Source organism: Haliotis asinina, chromosome 7, assembly GCF_037392515.1.
Source record: "Haliotis asinina isolate JCU_RB_2024 chromosome 7, JCU_Hal_asi_v2, whole genome shotgun sequence".
Lineage (NCBI taxonomy): Eukaryota > Metazoa > Mollusca > Gastropoda > Lepetellida > Haliotidae > Haliotis > Haliotis asinina.
Genome location: NC_090286.1, coordinates 59,838,234 through 59,862,849, shown reverse-complemented (window position 1 = coordinate 59,862,849; position 24,616 = coordinate 59,838,234). Strand labels below are relative to the sequence as shown.

Below are 24,616 nucleotides of genomic sequence, written 5' to 3'. Positions count from 1 at the left end.
GGTACATCACACATCACACCAGTACAGCACACATCACGCCAGTACAGCACACTAGTGCATCTTGCCAGTACATCACGCCAGTCCCAGGAACCTACTCCACAAATCTTTTTCAATCTAAAACTGCCAAAATAATTGAACAGGTCAACAGCAAGAGTCAAAAGCTGAGCAAAAACTTGGAGATTTCATTGAAATTGTGTGAAGTAATCGTCATGCTTCATTTCATCCAGTATTGACAGCAGTTGGGTCTGTTCAGACTTGAACTAGCAGATCATTCTTCAAACACCTTACAAAGAGCAGACACACTTGGTGACACAACGTATTGGAGACACTGCTTACAAAGAGCAGACACACTTGGTGACACAACGTATTGGAGACACTGCTTACAAAGAGCAGACACACTTGGTGACACAACGTATTGGAGACACTGCTTACAAAGAGCAGACACACTTGGTGACACAACGTATTGGAGACACTGCTTACAAAGAGCAGACACACTTGGTGACACAACGTATTGGAGACACTGTTTACAAAGAGCAGACACACTTGGTGACACAACGTATTGGAGACACTGCTTACAAAGAGCAGACACACTTGGTGACACAACGTATTGGAGACACTGCTTACAAAGAGCAGACACACTTGGTGACACAATGTATTGGAGACACTGCTTACAAAGCAACTCCAGATATGACTGCAAGCATTCATAGAGGAACTGAGACCATGTCACTCAAGTAGAGTTTGTAATGCACAGAAAATAGTTACATTGAATTGGATCACCTTTGCACAATGACAGGCCTTTGCACTGTCACAGCATTTAGTCACTGACTGCTGAGAAACTCAAAGGAAATTGTGACTCTCCTTTTCCCAACAAAACTGACACATCCCAACCAGCAGTAGATAATCAAATCTGGACCAGACTTTCCAATCACTAATGTTATAAGCTGGGATAAATGCTGTCAGTTATAATGACATGCCATTAACCAGTCTTCCAACTGCTCACCGGATTGATGAAGCCACATCTTAAGACAGGCACAGGACTGTACTTGGGACATAACCCAGGTTATGGCTGAGGGTCCCTTTCAGAAGACAATCTTAGTGTTAGGGTGATCATCACTACCATACTTTGACACTGGCTTATGACAAAGTCACTAGCATCACATTTATAAATAGGGTACTCATAAAGGTCAGCCATTTTTTCATTGGGCCATGGACAGTTGCAGTGGCCATAAAATGATGAGGGTCAGTGCTGAGATATGATCCATGGACCCTCTGATACAAAGTCGGATGCCTTGTCCACATGACCAAAGAGGTGAACCTCATCTCACAGTTGCTATATGCAGTTTATGCAATACATGTTTTGGATTGTACCTTCACTCAGCATTTAATTGGAACATGTACAAGGTTAGCCAACATTTCATTGGGCCACATACCTGTTAGCCATTATCTGACTGGACCATGTGCAGGATAGTCAGTATTAAATTGGAAAATGTGCATGTTACCCAGTATTTGACAGGACCATGTGCATAGTTAGTGTTTGAATGGACCCTATACTGATGGATCAGTTTTTGATTGGATTTGTACAGGTTATCCAGTATTTGAATGGGTCAGGTATCGGTGAATCAATAATTGATTGACTTACATTGCTCAACATGAACAGAACCTGCACTTTGAAGGAAGGTGGTCAACTGATTTTCCAAAGCAAAGATGTATTGGGAAATGGTAGATTCAGCCTGTGTTGCATGTTTATAATGTACCGCCAGTACAAAAAGTAAGAAGCTCACAAAGTCAGATAGCATTCACACAGTCAAAAAATACCACATGTAAAAACATGTTTGTACAGGGGTGGATCAAAATAGTCTGACATCTGGTTCCATTAAAGTGTATATGTCACATTAATGTATTGATGTGAAAATAGGAATTCATTTATATACAATCTGCTACTGAGACAGATTTTGTCCTGGCAAAATCAGGCTCACTCATGATACTGGTGATTTACTCCACATATTTGGAGAGGATAATAGGCACTTTGTGGCCTTGGTAGCTATGCACAATCAGAGGTCATCACGACCTGTTGACTGTAAACATTATGATGTATATATCTCCACCCTACTGGCGGGGCTGAAATGTAGAAGTTGGCTTTGAATACATACATGGGTGAGTCCTTAACAGGAGCAGTTAGGTACACAGAAACATGGGCCAGTTTTAAGAAGGGTCATAAAAAAAACATACTGGTAAAGTTTAGGTGATGCGAGATAAAAATCTATGACCACAGTGATTAAAACATTTAATAATTTAATATACTTATGGGATGGTTCAAAGCAAATGCTGACAAAGTTCAATATAAATTAAATCTTTTTTTCAGTTAGAAATGAGGAGGTTTATGCTCAGGTTACACAGATACAAATTCTTGCAAGTTAGTATACCCATATGTTCATGCAGATAAAAAGGTCTTTACACCACTTTTACCAACAGTCCATCAATATCACCATAGAGAACGATAGAAATGGGAGTCATACACTTTGTGGGAAACCTAACCTTAAGAATAACAAGCAAATGCTTTAAACACTAGGCGACACACCGGATGTCAACAAGCAACATAACATGTCTCCTCAGCTGCCATGGAAGGATGATCCAATACGTGCTGTCCAAATTGTTTGACGCTATACACTTTTCTTGCTGAAGTATAAAAGGCAACTATGATTGTCATAAGAAATGACTAATGGGATCTGGTGGTCGCTGACTTGGTTGACACGACAATGGTTCTCAATTGCGGGGATTAATGCTCATGCTGTTGATCACTGGATTGTTTGGTCCAAACTCGATTATTTACAGACCGCCACCATATTACTGGAATATATCTGAGAGCAATCACTCACTCACTCTCTCTTCTTGAAGGCCATAAGGTTTGACTCACTGACTTTGCTTGAGATTGTATCCTCCTTGAGCTGTACCTGAGTGGTCAGCTGCATAGCAAGTTCATCTGAACAGTGCAGTGGAGTACTGGTGGGGTACATGGGTTGGGGATATGGTACCTATGATCGTTTTCATGAGGTGGTTGATTGGGTAGATTGGATCAGGTAGTAGGGCATACTGGAACAGGTTGTGTTTTATTTGGTGGGGTACACTGAGTCAGACAGTGGGGTATATTGGATCGGGCAGTGGGGCAATTGGTGGGGTATACTGGATCAGATAGTAGGGTATTTTGTGGAATACATTGGTTTAGGCAGGGGGATATTTGGTGGAGTACATTGGTTCAGGCAGAGGGGTATACTGGATCAGACAGTGGAGTATTTGGTGGGGTACATTGGTTGAGGCAGAGGGGTATACTGGATCAGGCAGTGGGGTATTTGGTGGGGTATACTGGATCAGGCAGAGGGGTATATTGGATCAAGCAGGGGTTATATTGGTTTAGGCAGTGGGGTAGCTTGGAACAGGCAGGGAGCTATTTGGTGGGGTATATTGGATCAGGAAGGGGGTATATAGTGGGTTAGACTGGATCAGGGCAGTGGGGCAATTGGTGGGGTATATTGGGAAGAGGGTAGTGCAGTTTTGAGTGGAGTAATTACCATTGAGTTACCATCTCCATTGAATAAAGTTTCATTTACTAGGGAAGAAATATGGATTGTTCATTGTACTTGCTGAAACAGGGTCTGCAAAGAATCTTGTTATCCTCTGTAACCAATATGAACCTTTCCCTCTAGCAAGATCGCCATGCATCAGTGCCTCGAGCTGAATGATCAGTTGCAATTTCAAGATTCAAAAAAGTGCTTTTGCATATCTCAATATAACTTAGGTCTTGGTGAAGAAGTTTAATTGTTCTTGAGAAGGGTCATGCACCAGTGCACTTACACAGAAGACCATCCCCTGAATCAATTTTGGGATAATAAGAGGGATGTTTTTATAAAGAGGTCAGTGTCATGTCACCACACTGGATGCTATAAAGAGGAACTTGCAGTTTCCTTCTAATCTTACACCACACATGCCAAAGGGCAATCTTAACCAGCATTTGATTGCAGGTAGATCAGTATAGACATATACCTTACGAGTAAATAAGTATTTTTTCATCAACATATAAACTGTGGCAGTAACAGGCTCCTAACACTATAGTGATAACATTTTCCCCTTGTCACAGCCATATGCACTGCTCCATTTGGTGACTCACAGGTGAGAGATCACTGAGGTCAGAGGTCACAGTGTTCAAAGGTGTACAGCATTGATTCGGACACCACACACCAAGATTATGTGTGAGATTATGTATGAAAGATCTTAAGAAAGATTACATTTTAAAGATAAAGGCACACCTGACTGTGTAAACGTATCACTTTCATATACTTGTTTTAGTTTGCATAATTGTTGAATGGAAAGTGAAATGGGTGTTACAGAATTAACCTAATTTACCCAGATGTGTTGAGTACATTCTGAAAATAGCTTCCCTGACAGTGGTACCGCTTGTATGACAATGATGCTATATTATGTACAAATACCTAAGTGTTTAGATGGGTGCACATCCACGTACCATCCACCAAGTATGTACTACATACTAAACTGCAAATTTTGGTGTCTACAACTTAATCAGCTCAGATCAGTGTTGCTCAGTTCCACTCAAACAACTACCTGTTTGATTAAATGTAGAAAGAAACAAGCAGATGATACAGAGCCCCTCCTGTGACCTGGTTTGTGTGGGAGTGGGGACGCTAAAAGATTTGACCGAGAGTGGCGGGTATTGTACACCTACACACTTCACTACACAGATAGTGGGACAAGTTTGTCTGCCTGTGGGATGGACTGCTCCTCTAGTATTTGATCAGTGATCCATAATTGCTGAGCTAACACTTTTCAGGTAGGTCCACTTCAATATCCACTGACCACTGTCTTGATCAGGAGGGCAATTCTTCCCTAGGTTTATTCTGCAGGGAGAGCGACATGCAAGGAATTAAAGGCACTTAACCTCACTATATTATGCATGGGCACTTGCTGGGGCAATGTATCGCCTCGGCGGTGTTTGGAAAAGTGTTGGACAATGAGTGTATATTTGTAGAGCAAGGAAGGATATCTATAGCTCTTTATGAGACATAAGGGGGAATATTAGCTGTACAGATTACTGGTTTAGCATGATTTAAAACACATGATACATGCTAAGCATCTTGTTGACTTGCAGACAGGACATGCTGAGGTTAGCAAACATCAAAACTTTTGATAAACATGAATAAAAATAGATGCCTTAAATACACAACAAACCAGTTAATGAATAGATAATTAGGGATATTGTAGATTATGAGTTAATGCTGAAGTTTATTAACATTCAAAGTGTAAAGGAGTTTGCTCATGACGATAATGTTTAGAGAGCTGTTGCTGGTAGCTGTCCCCTCCGTTGCATGTCACCTACGTACTTCCTGTCCACGAAGGCAGGACCCTGCAGTATGCATACCCTGTCATACAAATACCATGTCCTACAACAGGTGACCCCGACATATGCCACACCCACCATCAGAATGTACACCATCCTGAATGACTCAGGCCATTGTTGTGAGCACAGGATTGTCTAGAGATGTCTTGAGGTCATGCTGATTAGTTATCTGATCAGGAGATGTCCAGTTGTGAGAATACGTGTGATACACATCTCGCAATAGCACATCTCGCAATAGCACATACACAAGAGTGTCAGAAGAACAGCTATAGTCACTATTTTCTCTATCTACACATGTATAGAGATCTGGTTTATTACAAAGAACTCATGAATTGAACTGCTATACTCAAACTGCATAGTAGTAGCTCAGCTGACTGTGTGATCACATGACACACAGTCGATCAAGGTTCACATCTCAGCATGGATGTTCCCTCTCCTACGTGTACTCTGTCCCATCCACATACGGGGAAGATGTCACCTACGATGTTACCTGCCTCACACAGGGTCCTACCCTACATTAAGCTTACATGACAAAGTTGAAATCCTGTCTACAGTACTGTAAAAACAAACTCACTCTCTGAAATTTTGCATGACAGCTCATATTAAACACAGCACTGTATAACTATTTTTGTACATTCAGACAACAAATTGAAATTCTGTATGGTTTTGATAAGCACTCACCTTGTTGATTCATGTAAACAACAGGGCATTTATTACAGTGTATACTGTATGCTACATTAACCATATGAAACTATTGTATATATGGCACTTGACATGACATAATGTGCCTAACAGGTGACGAGTGGGTTCCACCAAACAGTTACTATGTGATATATTGTGCAACTACCTTGTGGAGAATATCACCATCTGTGCAATGTGAAATATGCTGTAGCAAACAATAATGTGCAACATCTGACTACTCCATGATGTGAATAATCAGGCAACAGGCTGAAATAGTGTGTACTCTATTGCAACATGGCATATTCTGTTGTCACACGATATATTCAGTGCACTGATAATATATGAAACTAATCGTCACATGTTAGTCTTTCTGTCATGTGACCCACTACACCTGCAGCAGCTTACTATCAGTTCATTCATGTTAAACCCACTCAGAATATACTCATGAGATTCTGTGGTTTCGATACTTATGTCAGGTAATTTAATTTCAAATTTTATATGACCTCATTGTGCCTGCCCAAATTTTGCTGGGTGTTGATGCTGTTTAGGTCAACCTGTAACATGATTTCACAATATAAGTTGTGACAGGCATAGTGAAAGCTGGCCAGGAGGTAATGAATATTCATGACACTGTCACGACGTGTGTGTCCAAGCAGAATAGTATATATGACTCTGGACACTGTTACATTACAGCACACTTAATAGCCAAACAAAATTTCATCAATACCTAATTCAGTCAGTTTGTATTGACAGTTTTGACAAGAGTAAACATTAAAAACAAACAAATATAGTGAAACAATTGGTGAACATGTATTTCACTTTTCATAACTTAGTCAAAACAGCCTCCCATTCTGAATCAGTTTGATATAGATATTTGGGCATGAGATCGTCAAAAACAAACCAATTGCATTGCAAGTTTTTACATCTCAAGTTTGGAAATTTGAGCATTTCACAAATATTTTTTTATTTTGTCTTACAGTTTATTACATGTTTTTAATGTCAGTCTATATAAATATTTTGCCACTCATACATTTTTTGGTTAGAAAATAATTTTGTCTACATACCAGATTGCAATCACAGCAATATTTGTCTCCCTCACTCACTAGTACTTGAGTTATTGTGGGAAGATAGAGGTACCTACAGCAGGAAAATTCAGTGACTGGATCGAAGCCACGTGATCCCTCCTACTTGTGATTAGGTTCATATAATCTAGATCAAACTTCAACTTAGAAATAAGTTTTGTTTAATCTTAGATTATAATAAGGTCATACATGTACTTGGGACTTAAATCCAAGAACATCCTGATGTGACGGGAAGGTGGGCTATAGGATTAGTTAAAGTGTTCACTCTTTACGACAAAGACCTAGTTGGGTTTAATTCTCCATTTGGGTATAATGGATGAAGCCCATTGCTGGTGTTCCTGTGATATTGCTGGATGATTGCTGAAAGCACATAGAACCTTACTCACTCACTCAGTCCAGATACAACATAGCAAGATACAAGAAAAGCAAGCCAGACATACATTTCCCTTATGTTGAGAATATAACAAGTTACATAATGGTAAATATGATAAACTATCATCAGCTGCATCCCGAGCTGACAATTTATGATGCCCCTTCACATTTGCAACACACTCAGGAAGCTCTGGGGCCATCTTCCTGTAATTTGACCAATCAGTGTTGTAATCACACACAAGTCCATTCTTGATTGAGTAAATTGTCTTGAAGCGTATCTCTTTATCTGTTTATCCTTCACCCAGAGCTACTGTTGGAGGGTGACATCCTGTCATTATGGGAGGGGAGGGGGAACAGCGGGGATAATGTCATGTCCTGCCGACTCTGCTGCCACCGACTCCACTGCCATCGGCTGCTACTTCCAGTTGACTCAGCAACGTGGCTTCTTGTACAGATATTCTTGCATGTTCCCAGCATATAAAAGACTCAGGTGAAATAGCCCAAATTTTTCAAAATAATTTCACTACAAAATTTAATGCTATCACTTACATATTCAAGTAAAAACATATTAAGATTGAAAATGGTTGGCATCCGATGTTTTCACCTTGAAGGAATACTATGCAATACCTTGCATCATCAAAAAATCATGACAAAAAACACATTTAATAATCTCCAATCATGATACAAATTTGGGCGAGTTCTAAATCATTTTCACCAAAACTTACCCAGACAAAACTCCAAACATATAATATTTACAGTTTTAAATAGAGTTTCTGTTCACGATTGGGTGTAGTTCTCCTGTTGTTTGCATAACATTATATTACATTGCATATTGTTTGAACCTGACACAGTGTTTGGGATACTTTAATTTGCCAGTTGGCAGTCAGGACCTGTTGCCGCCTGCAGACTTTAAGATCTACAGGCCCTGCATGAAATCTGCAGGCTCATTTGGTTAATGTCTATTCAATAAAAACAAAACAGACTACACTGTAACAATCTGAATGTGTCAGTTACCGTAGCATGATGGATCATGAGATTCCCAAATATGAATAAAGAAAAAAGCTATAGGATAGATTCCATTTGAAGAAACATAACAGAAAATGTACCAAAGACCACAAGGGACTGCATATATTTGAAACTGCCGGCCCAATACAATAACAACTGGCGTTGGGCCTCCGGGCCGGCAATTATTTCGAATGCTGACCTGACACTGTTACTATGTACTTGTTATACATGTAGAACGTCTGGATGTCTGGTATTCACTAGACACAAATTTTATAGAATTTGTACAATATTACACTGTTTCTTCAAGAAAATTTAACTACTAAATATTATATCTTATCTCAAGATCATCTATACACACTGCTCCTTGCTGTTGGACTCCCAACCTGCCTTTCTCTCATCTTTCTCAAACCTGTACAAAAATTTCATTTGAAAAAAAATGAAAGTGAAATATTTATCTCCTTCACCATTGTGAAATACTTATAGCAATACCAAAGTGTACATAAATGTGTCCTTTGATTCTTGACTTAACATAGAAGTTCACACTGATGTTGGAAATAATGTTTTCCCTACTTTAGTACAACAGTTCCAAAGTAATTATTTATGGATAAAACTCGAGGTCAAAATTGTACGAGGGAGCAATATGACTGACATGTTGATAATAGTACCAATATCACAGTGTTACTAATACTTTGTACAACAAGTTGTTGGTCCAGCTGTGTAAGTCACTATCAGTTTCTGCATTTCTGCATCGGTCACAGACAGATGCTGATACCAGCATATGCACGACCATTGATGGGTTCTTCTGAGATAAAAACAAACTGATAAACCACACATGGTCAATCAGTGCATCAGCTGATAACTACATGAAGTCTCCTTCAAGAAGGAAATAGTTTCACTAAATGAAAATGATAGTTAACTCCTTTGAGTGGCATGTTTAGAAGTTGGTGAATGAGATAAAAACAAATTTTATGGATGAGCAAATTCTTTATTCAGGTGAAACGCAACTGCTTGACAACGATGCAAGAAGCTGTATTGAAATGTCATTTGAGTTGCTTAATTGACAATGATACAAGAAGCTATATCGAAACAGAAATTGTTCATCCATAAAGGTTGTCCTTATCTAAAAATGATACAGGTTTTGAAAACAATATTTCAAGGAAACTATCTCAGAATGAGAAACAGCTGAGTTGAAGGTTTTGCTTTCCAGGGGTGGATACAGCTTTTTGAGAATGGAGGGGTGCACACTTCATTTTCACGGGAGTCTCAATGGTCATATTACAAAATTTCAGGACAAAAGGAGGGTGCACACCCCTTGTTTATGAAATACTCTAAAACAAATGAAATAATCATTAGCTTGTATACACTAACACTGCTAAGGGTTGTTTATAGCCATAGGCTGCCTGTGTGTCGAAAGTGTCGTGTCCTGGGGCACAGGCTATGAGATTTGTGGAGATTAAATACCAACCTTAATAATAACTTTCACAATGCTGCAATAAATTCTCTGAAAATATTTAACAGCGATGCCTGAGGAATTAGGAAATACTGATGTCAACTTTGATGCGATTTGAGCCATGGAAAGATAAGTAATTATTAATATTGCACACTGAACAATAGATACAATCTGACACAAACTATGGATATACTTGACAACATAACTGCAGATGCTTGACTGGCATTATAGAAGATGCTAGTTGATGAACAGAGAGATTTTTCTTCTTTCTTTATTATGGACAGTTTATCTCAGAATGAAAAATGAAGATGTAACCCAGAAAAATCTCACTGTTCAACATGATTGTATATTTTGCCTTCAGCAAACTCAGTGCAGAGATCAAGAAACTGTACAACCAGAACTGAGTCAGACTGGCCTAAACAGGACATTAATCATGTCCTACAGCAACTGTGCAACACGTAATAAGATGACATTTTTTAATTAATGTCAACTTCCTGCTGTCTCTGATCAATACACACATCAAACTGATGAACATGACATAATATCAGCATATTTGTTGGCCACCTTGGATCTCTAGATGCCATAGTGGCATACTGTGATTCACGCACTGATTTTGTCAGTTCCATATAACTGCATGACCTATGACACAGAGTATTTGGTCATACAAGTGTACCTATAGCATACTATAGTAGTGAGGGGAGAGACCGGTACAAAACTGCATGACTGTGTTCAGGTTACCTCAGCTTCCACGCAAACAGGTGTGCAAATAATATAGTCCTCCGGGATTATTATAAGGAAATGAAGAACATCAGTCTGCATCCCTGACATAGGAAAATAAACTGAAGAGAAGTCCTGCTTAACTCTAGAATGACTTGACAAGGCATTGTTCTAGGCTCAATTGGAAATTGTTTACTGTTAATAAGAGAGAGAATATAATTTTACACCATTTTAGTTTTAGTAATATTCTATCATTATAACAGCAAGGGACACCAGAAATGTGCTTAACCCATTGCAATAATGTGGGAAATTGAACCCGGGTCTTTGGTTTGACTGCAAACACTTTAACCACTAGGCTACCCCACTATCCCCAATTTATTTAATAATACATAGTAATTAACTTTAAATTAGATAAGTTTAGTATGGGGACTCCTTGTCAGTATGGCAGAAATTGGAAGAATATGTATCAGAATACGAAGATATGAATCTTCAAGAAGGATACATGGAGAGATCCAGTAATTACCACAATTTGGGACATGTGTTTTACATTTTGTGATGTTTGCATTATTTATACAATATCCAAAGTCAATAATGAAAAATTAATCCAAGAATGAATTTTTGGCAAGTACTTTTGTGAAGCCCAGCCCCCATGGATCCATTCTTGATCTACCTGGTAAATATGAATGTTTGAATATTTTTACCATAGATCTAGAATATAAGGTGTTGACTAACATATTGCAGGGGTTGTACAAGGTTGTATCACTTCTGTGCCGGGTGAGATAAACACACCATGGCAAACATATGGCAATAGAAGATTAACTGGGTTCAAATTGCTGTAACATAATACTGACAATACATTGTTTATCAGCTTATGAAACCCCTCAAGTGTATCATGAAATAAGGTTTCAGAATTCAGCTAGAGGTTTATTTTTGTTTAACCTGTATGGTGTTACATACTGGCAAATACTGGCAAATACTGGCTTGTACATTGATTTCCCTACTTCTTATAACTTACTGATATGGAAAACAAAGCAAACTCATGAGGTGGACACACCCCTCCTAACTGTGAGTAACTCTAACTCTCTTGTAGGTGTGTGTCACTTCCTGCTTGTCAGGGTTAAAAGTGTTGTACTTCTCAGAACGTAGTGTTGCACGTCTGTGGATATTATAGTGTCAGTCTACACAGGGTCACATAGTGTTATATATCTCTGACCACAGTTTTGACAGTATTGTACAGCTCTGTATACAGTATTCCACAGGGTTTTTCTTCTCTGAATATAGTAATACACAGTGTTACACTTCACTGCATACAATGTCACATTGTGTTGTACTTCTCTGAATACAGTTTTGTGCAATGTTGTACTTCTCTGTAAGCAGTACCACACAGTGTTTCACTTCTCTGTATAGAGTATTATACAATGCTGCACTGCTCTGAATACATTCTCTTAGTGTTGTACTTTTCTGTATACAGTATTAACCAGTGTTGTACTTCTCCATATACAGAATCACACAGTGTTGTACATGTCTGTATACAGTATTGCTCAATCTTGTACTTCTCTGAATACAGTGTCTCACAATCTTGTATATCTTTGAATATACAGTATTGTACTTCTCTGAGCACAAAGTCAAAAAACCTGTTGTGATTGTCTATATTTATTAGCCTACAATGCATGGTATACACATGCTCATCACACATAAAGCTTCTTATATTACATGAAATATTGAGACATGAAATGCACTAACATAAACTATGGTTAGCTGATCATAAAACACTCCCAGTACCTGACTTTTAGATTGCCAAGATCTAGCTGTGAATGATCTTTCCTATAGTGCCAAACAATAGCAACACATAATACCATATTTCACAGCTGACTGACAAATATTGGAACTGTAACACATACACCAGTTTACTTCGCCCTCATAGCTGTAAATCATGTCGGCAGTGTCCAGCCTTGTTGCTAGTTCCTTACAACCTCCTCTTAGAGGCACCCCAAGAAACTCTTGGACATCTCAAACCCCGCCATTCCACCCTCAGGTGAGTTTTGCAACATCATCTACTACGTCACATTAAGTCATACTACATCATTTTTGCTACAGTATGACAATCTTCATACAGCGTTCCAGAAACCTGGTCACAGACTCTGTTATACAGACAAATATCTATGATAGATATTGCAGTATCATTAATCATAACACAATGAAATATTACAATTATGGACTGATTTATAAATAAACACTGACACTGAGTTTTAATGTTTTTCTTTAGCAAACCAATCTGGAATTTGTTTTAAAACACAAAATGTAACGGTGAAGGAAATGTTTTCTCACTTCTCATAATTCTTGAAAGTGTATTTAACTTTAGTTCTCATTTGGGTTTATCTTGAAAATAATTCCACTGCAAGGCAGTTCAACCTTGAAACCAATGTGTTGCCTGTGATGGAGTACCCTATTCATCTAAATGTCTTATTGTGGAAAGTATTTGAAAAAGGAAAAGTTGCTTAAATCAGCAGTGAAACAGCATGGACAAGCATTCACAAGGTTCCAAAATAGTACTGTTTCCCTATACTTAAATGACATGCTCATGGGCAAAATATCTCTGACACACACCTGTAATTGTGGCCAGTCCCTGTGTAGCCTGACAAGATACAGAGCTATTTGCATTGTTATAGGTCCATGCACTGCACACAAACCTATTGTAAATCAACACAATATGAAGTTCAAGCTTACCTTTCTTTGTGAAGCTTGAACCACCATGACACACCAAGACTACACCCTACCAACATGGACTGTGTGACACATCACCATGGAAACGTTTCATATACCAAAAGTGAATTCTATTTTGATGTTGTAGAACACATAACATAAAGTTCCTCTCAGATTTTTCACAGACTGTAACTGTAAGTGAAATGGGTTGAAGGTGGACACAAGCCAATAGACATTCTAGATCATTTTAATGACAGAGTTCCAACCATAACCCCTGTTTTTTATCATTCTATGCTTAAAAATATATGTTTTGTTTTTGTTAGTTTTTTTTATATAGAAAGCCTACCCTAACCCTAACTCTAAAGCTAACATAATGCTGATTATAAACACAAAATCTAAATCCTAGCCTTGATAATAAATAGAAAACAAGCAGGGTTCCATTGACACTCTTACCTGGTTTATTTTCTACTGTGAAATGTCTGGATCCATTTTCATAAGAGGTACAATGCCCTCTGAAATATGCAGTAGAATGTCATGAATCTACTACATCTGGCCTGCAAGCCTCCCCTAAATGTTTGATCGGCACAATACTATGTAGGCAATATATTCATTCCATCAGTTACTTTTGACTTTCAGTATACATACCAAGCACACTTATTGCAATCTCTTTGTAAATAAACTCTGTTATGCATGTGATTGTATCTATAATTCCTTTCATAAGACCAAGAAGTTGTCTGACTCTGCCATCTGTTGCACAATAGCTGCAGGTCGTGCATGCCTTTCATGCTTGTCCTACGGTTCTTGACATTTATACATTGATCTGAGGATGTATATCACTGAGCTGTCAGCATTTATTGATGTAGGGTCATTCTATTTTATTAATTTCTCCAATCTAATTTTCCAACATTCAAGGTAATAAACATCAATAAGTTTGAATTTGTTTTGTCACCTCAGTTTACATGATGTTTAGAAATATCATAATGTTTAATTCATAACAAAAGTGTGAACAATTACACACATTTTAATTTTCTACAAAGGAGGAATCCACATTTGCTCATCAACAGTTTTGCTTTCAAAATTTAAACTGGAACAACTGAGTGCAAGGATATAATAGGCATGGTGACCCATTAGATTGAAGCAAACAAATCAATTACCACCTTCAGTAATATTTGGTGCTGCCAACTTTCTGGGTAAGATTGAGTAACTGGTAAGTTATTAATATATAACAATGTATCTATACAAATGATCATAGTTTGATAAGAAGGTTTAGGATTTCACTTATTTGTTAAGCAGTATTGTATTACAAAGATAATGCATATACATGTATCATGCTTTTTAATGAAATGATATGATAAAATAAGTGAACATTCACTTGATTCAGATTGGTGTATTGCTTCTAATAGATTAGCCCTGACTATTTTCACCAGAATTTGAAGACATCGAATTTATTCATCAACATTTATTTTCAGCAGCATAAAAAGTTATTAACTCACAATCTGATTCCGTAATCCGTTATTACATTATGGTTCATCTTTTACATGATTTCACGCACCTGTAGGATCTGACCACCTTAAAGACTGATAAAACGTTCTTAGAAATTCTCGCTTGTCAATCTGCAATAGCAGTTGTCTTTCAGTTGGAATGGACATCAAATGTTCATAATATTCAAACCGTATTCATGACGTTTCCACATTTGTTTACAAATTTCACACACCTTGACACACTGCATTGACCTCGCAGGGAATGCTGGGTACGCGGTGATGTCATAGATGTAGCGGGGAGTACCTTTCGGAATCAAGCGAATACACTGCGCTCACTTTCCAAATGTTCGTGCGATAAATGAGTCTTAACAGGTATGTTAAATTTATAATTAGGAGCCACACTGTTTTTGGCTATTTTGGGTCAGTGCAATCGTCACGGGACAGCGCCTAAAAATAGCATATTAAGGCGTCGTGACCCACATTAGTTTGAATCGTCAATGGCGGCAGCCATGATGTTAGTACTCGTTTGGTGGTGAAATCCATATCTCGATTGCAAACCGGTAATGCAGCTTGTCAGTACTTCGTGCATAGGATTAATGCTGTCTCTAATATATATACAGTCACTGGCATAATCAGTTGTGTCTTACGATGAGTATTGTAACAAATTGCTTCCTTTTTCAAGTAAAACGGCCTTCCGTCAGTTTCGTTCAGCAAGATGCAGACAAGACTAGAGCTTAGTAGTATCCTCACTACAAATTAAAGTTTTTGCACCCGCCTAACTATCGCTTGAGGGATTCCCACTTCCTGAGTTAAGTAATCGTTTGCGTTATGGGTTGTCAATGATCAGTTTGTTCTTATCGGATGTCAGGCACTTGAAATAGAAATTGTTGACGGAACTTCGTAATGGACGACGCATTTCCAGGTAGGCTTGGCTTCATTACCTCCCTTGCCAGTTTGGCTATGCAGGTAAATATTGTAAGGTTTTGTTTTCCAAGATAAAGGCATTATCATGAAATAACACGTTATGTAGCCCACATGTACGTTACTCTCGCGGTTTGGCGTGTATGGTTATAGACGTGTGGTATTTGTAAAATGTGTCGTCTGCGGGGCCATTTTGTGACCTCAACTGGGTGTTCAGTGATGCGTTTCCGTGCCGGTGTGCTGTCCCGTGAATGCATACTTGTGGAGTGACGAATATCCCACCACCACGGAAGTATCTAGGAGCGGAGCGCTCTCTCTGTTCGTGTCATACGTTACTGTCCACTTTTCCAATACGAATTTTGTTCAATTCGCAGGTGAAACGAGAGAAGAGCCCGAACAAGAACATGACTGACTCCCCCAAGAAACAGACTAGGTCATCGAAGGAAATAATCTGCACTGTTGTACTCCTAGATGGAGAGAATTTCGATGTGCCGATTGATGTAAGTTGCCTCATTTTATACAATACCAATGCATTTTGTTATATTTTAATAGTATTTATTTTTTTAAATACTTTATATTTTTCTACATTGTATCTCTGTGATAATGTCAGTTACTCAATGCCCCACTGCAAATGCTTTTAAATTTTTTGGCTACATTATAATGATTTTCAACCAATTCTGAAAATCTTTTTGATTGATTTGGTGACAAATCTGACTTTATGGCTTCAGCTTCATTTTCAGTCATTCTTGTACGTTACTACCATGTTTGAAGTGCCTTTTCAATTTCATCTGTGATGCAGATGTTGGTGTCAGTTTAATTTTATTGCTGTGCTATTTTATTCCAGAAAAATGCTGTAGGTCAGAAATTGTTTGACAAAGTTGGAGATCATATCGACCTCCTGGAGCGGGACTACTTCAGCCTGACCTACACAAATGACAAGGACCCAGCCCATATAAAGGTGAAACAAGCATGTCTCTTTCACTTTAATGAGACATTCAGTCCCTACTGTTTCAAGGGATTTATACTCTGCCTTTGGAATGTTGGTTTTTGATAGCTTTTTTTTCTCATATTTTCGTTTTTCTAGTATGTGCACATTTCAACATCTTTAATTTCCTGTTGCTGATTAGTGCCACAAGAATATCTCTGTGCAAACCTGTGGAGATGTGAATGGATTATTTTCAGTGATTTTTGTGGACATAACTTAATTCTATGGATGATTATGAGATGGTGCAGTTCAGTGCAAGATGTTGGATTATCAAATGTGATGTACTGATGTACATGTGTGGATACATGGGAAAACTATGGATTCAGTGAGAAGCAGTATGACAAGAGGCACTTTCCCTTGTGTTTTGCTGGAACAGTGGATACAAGGCAATTCAGTGAATGTTTTATGTTCCCTGTGAATTATATAATTCATGTATTTGTTATTTTCTATTGTGCATACAAGAATCATGGTGTGTGAAATTATTGTTGTCACTGACACTCGACCAGCATACAGTTTGATTTTCTACTGAGGAATTGTCTGGACCAGAATCAGTTGTTTGACGTCTGTTGTAATGTCAGTCTGTCAGATGTTTTGGGGTTTTTTTCAGTCTTCTAAATTCAGGTATTCATATAGTAACTCTTCGATCAAATTAAGATCTGTAGTGACGTCTGGTATTAAAAAGTTGTTCAGGTTTGTGAAGGGCTGTCATGCATGGACACTCTCTGCAAGCTGATTCTCCACTCAGATGTAAGACTAACAGGAACACCTAAGCATTTGTTTGAGAGTGGAGAGACTACTTAATTGGTATATATTTGTGCTCTCTCTTACCTTAGATTTGATGGTTTACATATATGAGTAAGTATATATGACAATAAATAGGATGTCAGATTTTGATGTCTTTCTACTGTACTACTTCATGTATATGTTGAACAATTTAATTAGTATTTGAAAATTATGTCATACCTACACACAATGCTCAACATTTCCCAGTAAATTTGATCAAAATTGTATCATTGCATTACTGGTACACAATTTGAATGATCTACTGTGACTTCCCAATTTCAGACTTTTTATGTTGCCACTTCTGAATTGAAGTTAAGGAAATGGACCTTATTTTTTCTTTTCTTTTCTTTTTTTTGCCTGATTTCATCTAATTTATGAATAGATTTATTACAGTGCTTACTAAATGTAGAATTCATTATGAAAAGTTTTTGATCTGCCCACTACAACCTGTTCATATCTGTTTGTGAATGAACCACTCAAATGTGGTACATCTGTAATGCCTGGTGTCATATTTAAGGCTGCATAGAGAAAAATTAAATGTTTCTCGGGCAGATTGTTTTCAAAAGTGACGAGATGAGGATGAGGGAGGAACACCTATTTATGTTTTTTTATTGTCTCAGAAACACAGCTTTCCAAAAGTTTAGCACATGTTAATGAGTTGTAGATTCAGTCACACTCGTTCTGAAAGATACTTATAGTTGACAAATGGATGCTCGTGATGTGGCCCAGTAAAAATTATCCTTTTTGTGGCAATAATAATTAAGCACACAAATAAAGTGGCGTGCCAAAGTCTGAGCAACATTTCACTTTTTTTATTTGGCTTAATGTAACTGTGTCCTAATTTACAACTAAATATGCTGAACAGGTTTATCATGTTTATATGAGTGCTGGAAGATGCAGTTCCATGTTTTGTAACAAAATTATATTCCCCATATTTCAGTCTATTATATAATGAAGTGGTCTTAGCTTATATACAAGACATTTAAGGATGTACGTGGTATATTTGCTTTTCAGCCAGTGAGGCAGGTATGTGTGGTATGCTGACTGTCACAGTATAATAGGTGGTGTATACGTTGAATTTAACCCCTGGCTGAACGACACCTCTGACCTACACTGGTGTGTTACAGGGCAAATAGTTTCAGCCTGGCAGCTTAGCTGAGGTCATTCAGCTGTGTAATGACACAAGTAATTACAGGAAAACTTGTTTTGGTGACTAAGCATCACTGACTCTTGAAAAGTTATTGTTTACTCGGTAGGCCTAATCCTGATACATATAGAAAGAAAATACTAACAATATGGATGTAGCAACAGTTGGTATGTAAGGTGACATGATCTTATCAACTTCACTGTTAAAAGTGGATTTAGGTGTTTTTTCCATGCAAATATTGTTGCAGCTTATCTCAAGGACATTATTAACCACCTAATTTATGACAGTTGTAAATTTACAAATTAGAAGTTCAAAATGGAGCTGTGAGCAATTAGCAATTAAAGTAGCAGCAGTTACCTGTGACCTGGATAGTGCCTTCAAGATAATGAGGTAACAACTTGTTTGTTGACCTGGCTGTACTACTCTGAAGGTTACCTGTGTTGAACTTGGTTATTCATGGAATGTGTGTGACATGTCAGCACAAAAGAATTGGTCTTAATCTAAATGAAACGTTACGTCACCTGTGTTATTTCTGGGGCTTCTTTTTATTATAATTTATAGCTCTGATGTTAATGTTCCAATCTGATTAGATTATAGATGTGTATGGGCAAGTAGTTTCAACTGGTGGAAACCATTATGTATCTGGGGCAAGACCTGTTACTAAATGTGGCATTTGTGATTGTTGCAGGTCGGTGTTTTTTATACCCTCAAAAATATTGACATTTTTAAGGTCTCCATTGTTGTGTATACCATACATTCTGAATTGCTTTCGCTTGTTGGAGATTCATATGTTCATACCTGTTGTTAGAGACCTTCCATCGCCTGTTTTAGTGTCTAGTAGATACATGTTAAATTAGTATTGTATTCTGAAACAAATGTTTACTTTATGAAAATACACACACATACTTCAATGGATAGTTGCAGCTGTAGCATAATGAACACTGTAGCATTGTAATCAGTTTCTTACATTTTGAAAAGCAGGACTCCAGATAATTTTTCAACATGAAGAGTATGTACGCCTTATTTTTTCAATATAAGAGTACTGAGAAAAGTTAGGGTGCTGAATGTAATTTAATGGCGTTTAAGTAATCTTGTGTATCGTTTCAAATATGCACCCCAACACTGCTACTCTTCTTTAAACAGGTCAGTAAACAATACAGCCAACCTTTTTCCGATAAATACGCCCGTAAATGAATCTAAGACGGTACACCATTGCTGTGATCTTTTCCTATCTTATTGTGCATATCTTTTATCAGTACATACGCTGATATGGCCCTTATGTGGAGCCCTTGAAAAGCCTAGGATTATTGGTGGCTATGAATGCAAAGATTTTGACTTTCTTACTTTCTGGTAGTGATGAACCACTTTATTTGAAAAGCCAATCAATTTTCACGATATGTTGATTTTATGTTCCTTTTCTGATATTGATTATGTTAAGTCTTGCCACCATAACTTGTTATAGGTTTAGTCTAAAAAGAGATGATCCAGCAGCAGGGATTAGTCGTAGTCAAGCAGATAGATAGAGGGATACATTGGAATAACAGCTGTTTGTCTGGGTAACCTAAATCATATTTTGGATAACACTTTCTTAGTAAAGTATAAATTCTAGTACTTTTTCAGTTAAGTTCCATCTGGGATTCGAACCCGCATCCTCAGGGTCAGACATCTAATGTCTGGGATGTGAAATGATACATCAGTGCATTATGAGTTTTCATGTAGTGATATGATATAATGTGAATTTTCTATGTATGAAAGCAAACTGATACACTCGGAAATCAGTTAGCTGCTATTCTTTTAATACCTCCCAGCATTTTCATCAGTCTCAGTTTCATCAGAAAAATGTGTTGTATTTAGGGTTTAAGATCACTCACATAACAAGCCGCTGTGAACTTATTTCTTAGCATTTAATTCTTTAAAATTGTGGTGTATTTAGTCAATATTTTTCACACAGTTTGGCTGCTTATTGCAGCCTGAGTTATTGGGACCTAAGTATTATGACCTTGCTCTGTTACTCCACCCATAAGTTTTCTCGTTGATGATGTAACCTGTTTAATTTAGTTTCCTTTGTTTGTTTCAGTACTGGTTGAATCATGAAAAGAAAATATCGAAACAGAAGAAAAGTAAGTAGTTTTGCTTAAATTGTGAGATTAATGTTTTTCTTAGATGAGCAATCTTTTCACTGTAGTCATTGGTTTTTTGGGTTTTAGATGTTTTGGTTTTTGGGGGTGGGCGGTTAAATACTGCTGTTTGTTGTGAGAATCATTGGATCATCATCATCAGAGTTCAGATACATTTTCATCGTTTGAAGTTGGTGATAGTGGACTTATATTAGGCAAAATATTTTACATATGTAATTTTGTTCCCCTGCAATATTTACTGTCAAATATGTGTGCTTTAAGGTTAGATGATTATGATGTAAGCATAAATGCCTACTTTTCGCATATCAGTGCACTTTTGCTCGGCATTTCAATTCACCAATCAAACGTTATATTTTCAGGAGGCGCTTGGGTGTTTGAATTTGCAGTGAAGTTTTATCCTCCAGACCCTAGCATGTTGCAAGAGAGCCTTACAAGGTATGGGTGTCAATAAAGCTGATGGAACCATTTGCAACTCGACTCTACCAGGCTTCAGGAACTTATTATTGGTTCACATATATTTTCCTCATCCTGACTCGTGCTTATTATGCTTGTCTCCCTTTTCCTACACAAATGATTGTGGAACACTTGAATCCCTTGTAGATGAAACATGTACCTGTTTGATATTACCTCACCAACAGGACTGTTTACGTGAGTAATCAGTTGAGATTGAGTGTCCCAGCAGCAACAAGTATTGTGCGAACAGAAAAGCATCCTGTTCCCAGAAGTCTTTAAGACAAGATTCAGGCCATTATCCACTGGGATGGCTAGTGAACTTGCAGTCATTTGGAACCGAAGCAAGACCTGCAGTTCCTGGAAATAACGTTCATCACTACACAGAATCATATTCTGGTGTCAGAAGACCGTTCGGTTGAGATCCAAGTTGAGATTCAAGAAAGCCATCTCTGTTACCTCTACAGACATAGCAAAGTCTTTGATCTACTCACATCAGCGCAAGGTTGGACTTGCAGAGGAAGGTTTCAGTTAAGTCAATTAAAGCAGGTTCTGTCTATAGACCTGAACAGTACAGACCTGATCACATTACCAGACAATGCCAATGACTGATGTCAGTCAGTAAGGGTTGAAAGCAGTGATCAACACCTTACAGCACTGGTTGAGCTCACTGATCAACCAAATGCTAAAAGACCACACTTCGACTAGGCATTCCATTCAGAGGCATTTCAGCTCATCATACAGACCGTAGGATCTCATCATAGACCTGTTTGCCCAGATCTCATACAAGAACTTGGAAGTCCACCCCTGAAACTACCAGAGTGGCCAACCTGCTAGTGCATTGGCACACCAAACAAGCCAACGTTCGAGCCTCATGTACGGACCATATAAGAGTCTGTTTAAAGAAAAAAGTAACACTAGCTCTAAGCAAAGATTTAAACAGTGTGCAAGGCAGAATGGCTTTACAGTGATCAAAGCAGCTCATCCTCAAGTAGTGGGCTATTTATTTCACTTCAGATATACAAAGCTAACCATCTGCTAGGGCGATGGAGAGAGTGACAAGCATGGCAAGTCATATGACTGAGTGGGAAAAGGGAGGCAACTTGTGGGTGAGAGAACTTTTTACGTCCACTTACAGGAACTAGGGATTCAAGTGTTCCACTTTCATTCATATTGGAGTTAAGCATGATGATCACAAGTCAGGATAAGTATGAAATGTCAATTTTATCTAAACAATTACATTTCATTATACAGAGAGGCCTGTAATGCCATGTGCAACAAAAACTCCACCAGTACTAGTTCATTATGATTATGTGCAATGTAATGTTTATCGGCGTGATTGTTACATTGAAAAGTAGGGAAGTATTAGAACAATGTGACCATCTCCAACTGTCGCTAATTATGCTTATCCTGTCTCTTTCAGATATCTTGTTACCTTGCAAGTCAGACGAGACATTTTGAGTGGAAGGTGAGTCTTATCTTATATTGTGAAGAATTTACTGGTTTAATGATGTTGGTTAGGTCTTGGAGAACCATATTTTGCCTCATTAATAAATTTTAAGAAAATTAAAGGAATATGTTAGTAAAGTGTTTGATATTTGTCCCAAAAACCCTTCTAAAGATGTCTACTAAAAGCTTCACTTGCTTCAGAACATGTAGCAGTGAAGATCCTAAGTCTCCATATCAGGAGAATCGAACCAACTAATGTAAGGAACAAGTTTAATATTGCTGATAGTGACATAGAATACAACTACCCTGCTTGTACTAAGTGACGCAATCATTCACTTGGGACAGTGGGGTAGTCATGTGGTAAAAGTGTTTGCCGATCATGCCAAAGACCCAGGTTCAGTGCCCCATATTTCTGGTGTCCCATGCCAAGATATTGGTGAAATATTGGTAAAAGTGGTGTAAAACGATAGTCATTCCCTCTTCATGTTCCAGGTTACCTTGTTCCTTTGTCACACACGCCCTCCTAGGGTCATACAGTGTCCAGGCAGACCTCGGCGACTATGACGTCAACGATCATGGACCAGGCATTGACTACATCAACGACATGCCATTTGCTCCTTCACAGACAATAGAACTAAAAGAGAGGATACATGAACTTCACAAACAACACAAGTAAGTGTTAAGAGTCAATCACTCTGCTACAACGTTTTGCATCCTGGGAAACAGGTCTAGGCTAACTGCCCCCAGGACAACTGCCCCCCAGACAACTGCCCCCTGGCTATCTGCCCCCCATCCATTGTGACCCCTGAACAATTACGCCCTGGGACAAGTGTCCCCCATAATAACAACACGCCAACTAGTACATGTAAGTGATAGCCCTATATACCATATATACATATATCAGTCTTCAGATTCACTAGAGTTCAAAATGTTTATTAATCTCATGTTTACTTGGAGAAAGTTAATCCTGGAGACAGCTGTTCAGTAATATGGAGAAAGTTGATCTTGGAGAAGGTTGTTCAGTAATGTAGCTTTTGCTAGAAGAGCTGAAATCATTAATTGCTGTGAAAACTTTTATTTAATCTGGAGTCACATCTTGAGTCAACCCCAGGATATCATGGAAAAAACATTCTAATGACCTTACTGACCAGTATACACCTAATGCAGATTAGTTAATCCCATCATCTCAGATTATGCTGGTATATAAGCACTGAGGAAAAGGTGTCCTGCCAGTCGTTTCACAATCATGGAGTAGATTCCAAGTCAGAGGGCGAAGGCCAAGTTAGCTTTAGAAGTATTCTTGTATGTTCATCAGAAAGAGTTACAGGGTGGAGTTAACTCTTATGAATGTGTGAAGAGAAGTCGCAGACAGTGTAAGGCTCAGGTTAAAGTTAAAGACGGGGAAGTAGTTGGTCGTCTGCATGATCCCACACATGCACCAGACTTGAGAGAAGCAGTAGTGGCTGAAGTGAGAAATGACAATAAACGTAAGGCAATTGACACTTTAGAAACACCCCAACAGATTCTCACACAGCCATAGATGAAGCGTAACAGCCATAGATGAAGCTTCCACCTCCCGAAAAACCTACCGTGACAGTGCCAACAGACTTGCACGTGTTGTTTAGGTATATGAGTCCATGCACATTTTGGAATTTTTTAAGAGCCATATCCCACAATCTGTCCTTTTAAATGAATTGATACTCGTATTGAATGTAAAGAGGATGTGTTGTGGTATTATATAGTGCAAAAATAAAAATATCATCATAACATTTAGTTTGTGTGTTTTGTTATGATGGGGGTGCAGTTGTCCGGGGGGCACAATGGATGGGGGGCAGGTAGCCAGGG

General features: G+C 38.2%; 1 protein-coding gene across 4 annotated transcripts in view; it reads left to right on the top strand.

Annotated features, from left to right (window-relative positions):
- LOC137290511 (uncharacterized) overlaps positions 1–24,616 on the top strand; it is a 78,143-nt gene that overhangs the window by 31,170 nt on the left and 22,357 nt on the right. For 2 of the 4 annotated variants that reach the window (XM_067821491.1, XM_067821493.1), the window contains 6 exons: positions 16,194–16,319; positions 16,664–16,777; positions 20,812–20,854; positions 21,232–21,307; positions 22,746–22,790; positions 23,264–23,443. In XM_067821491.1, the coding sequence (XP_067677592.1) occupies positions 16,194–16,319; positions 16,664–16,777; positions 20,812–20,854; positions 21,232–21,307; positions 22,746–22,790; positions 23,264–23,443 (584 nt within the window). Of the gene's footprint in view, positions 1–4,496; positions 4,841–15,157; positions 15,271–16,193; positions 16,320–16,663; positions 16,778–20,811; positions 20,855–21,231; positions 21,308–22,745; positions 22,791–23,263; positions 23,444–24,616 lie in introns of those variants that run through there. The other 2 variants (XM_067821494.1, XM_067821495.1) reach the window with 2 other exon arrangements.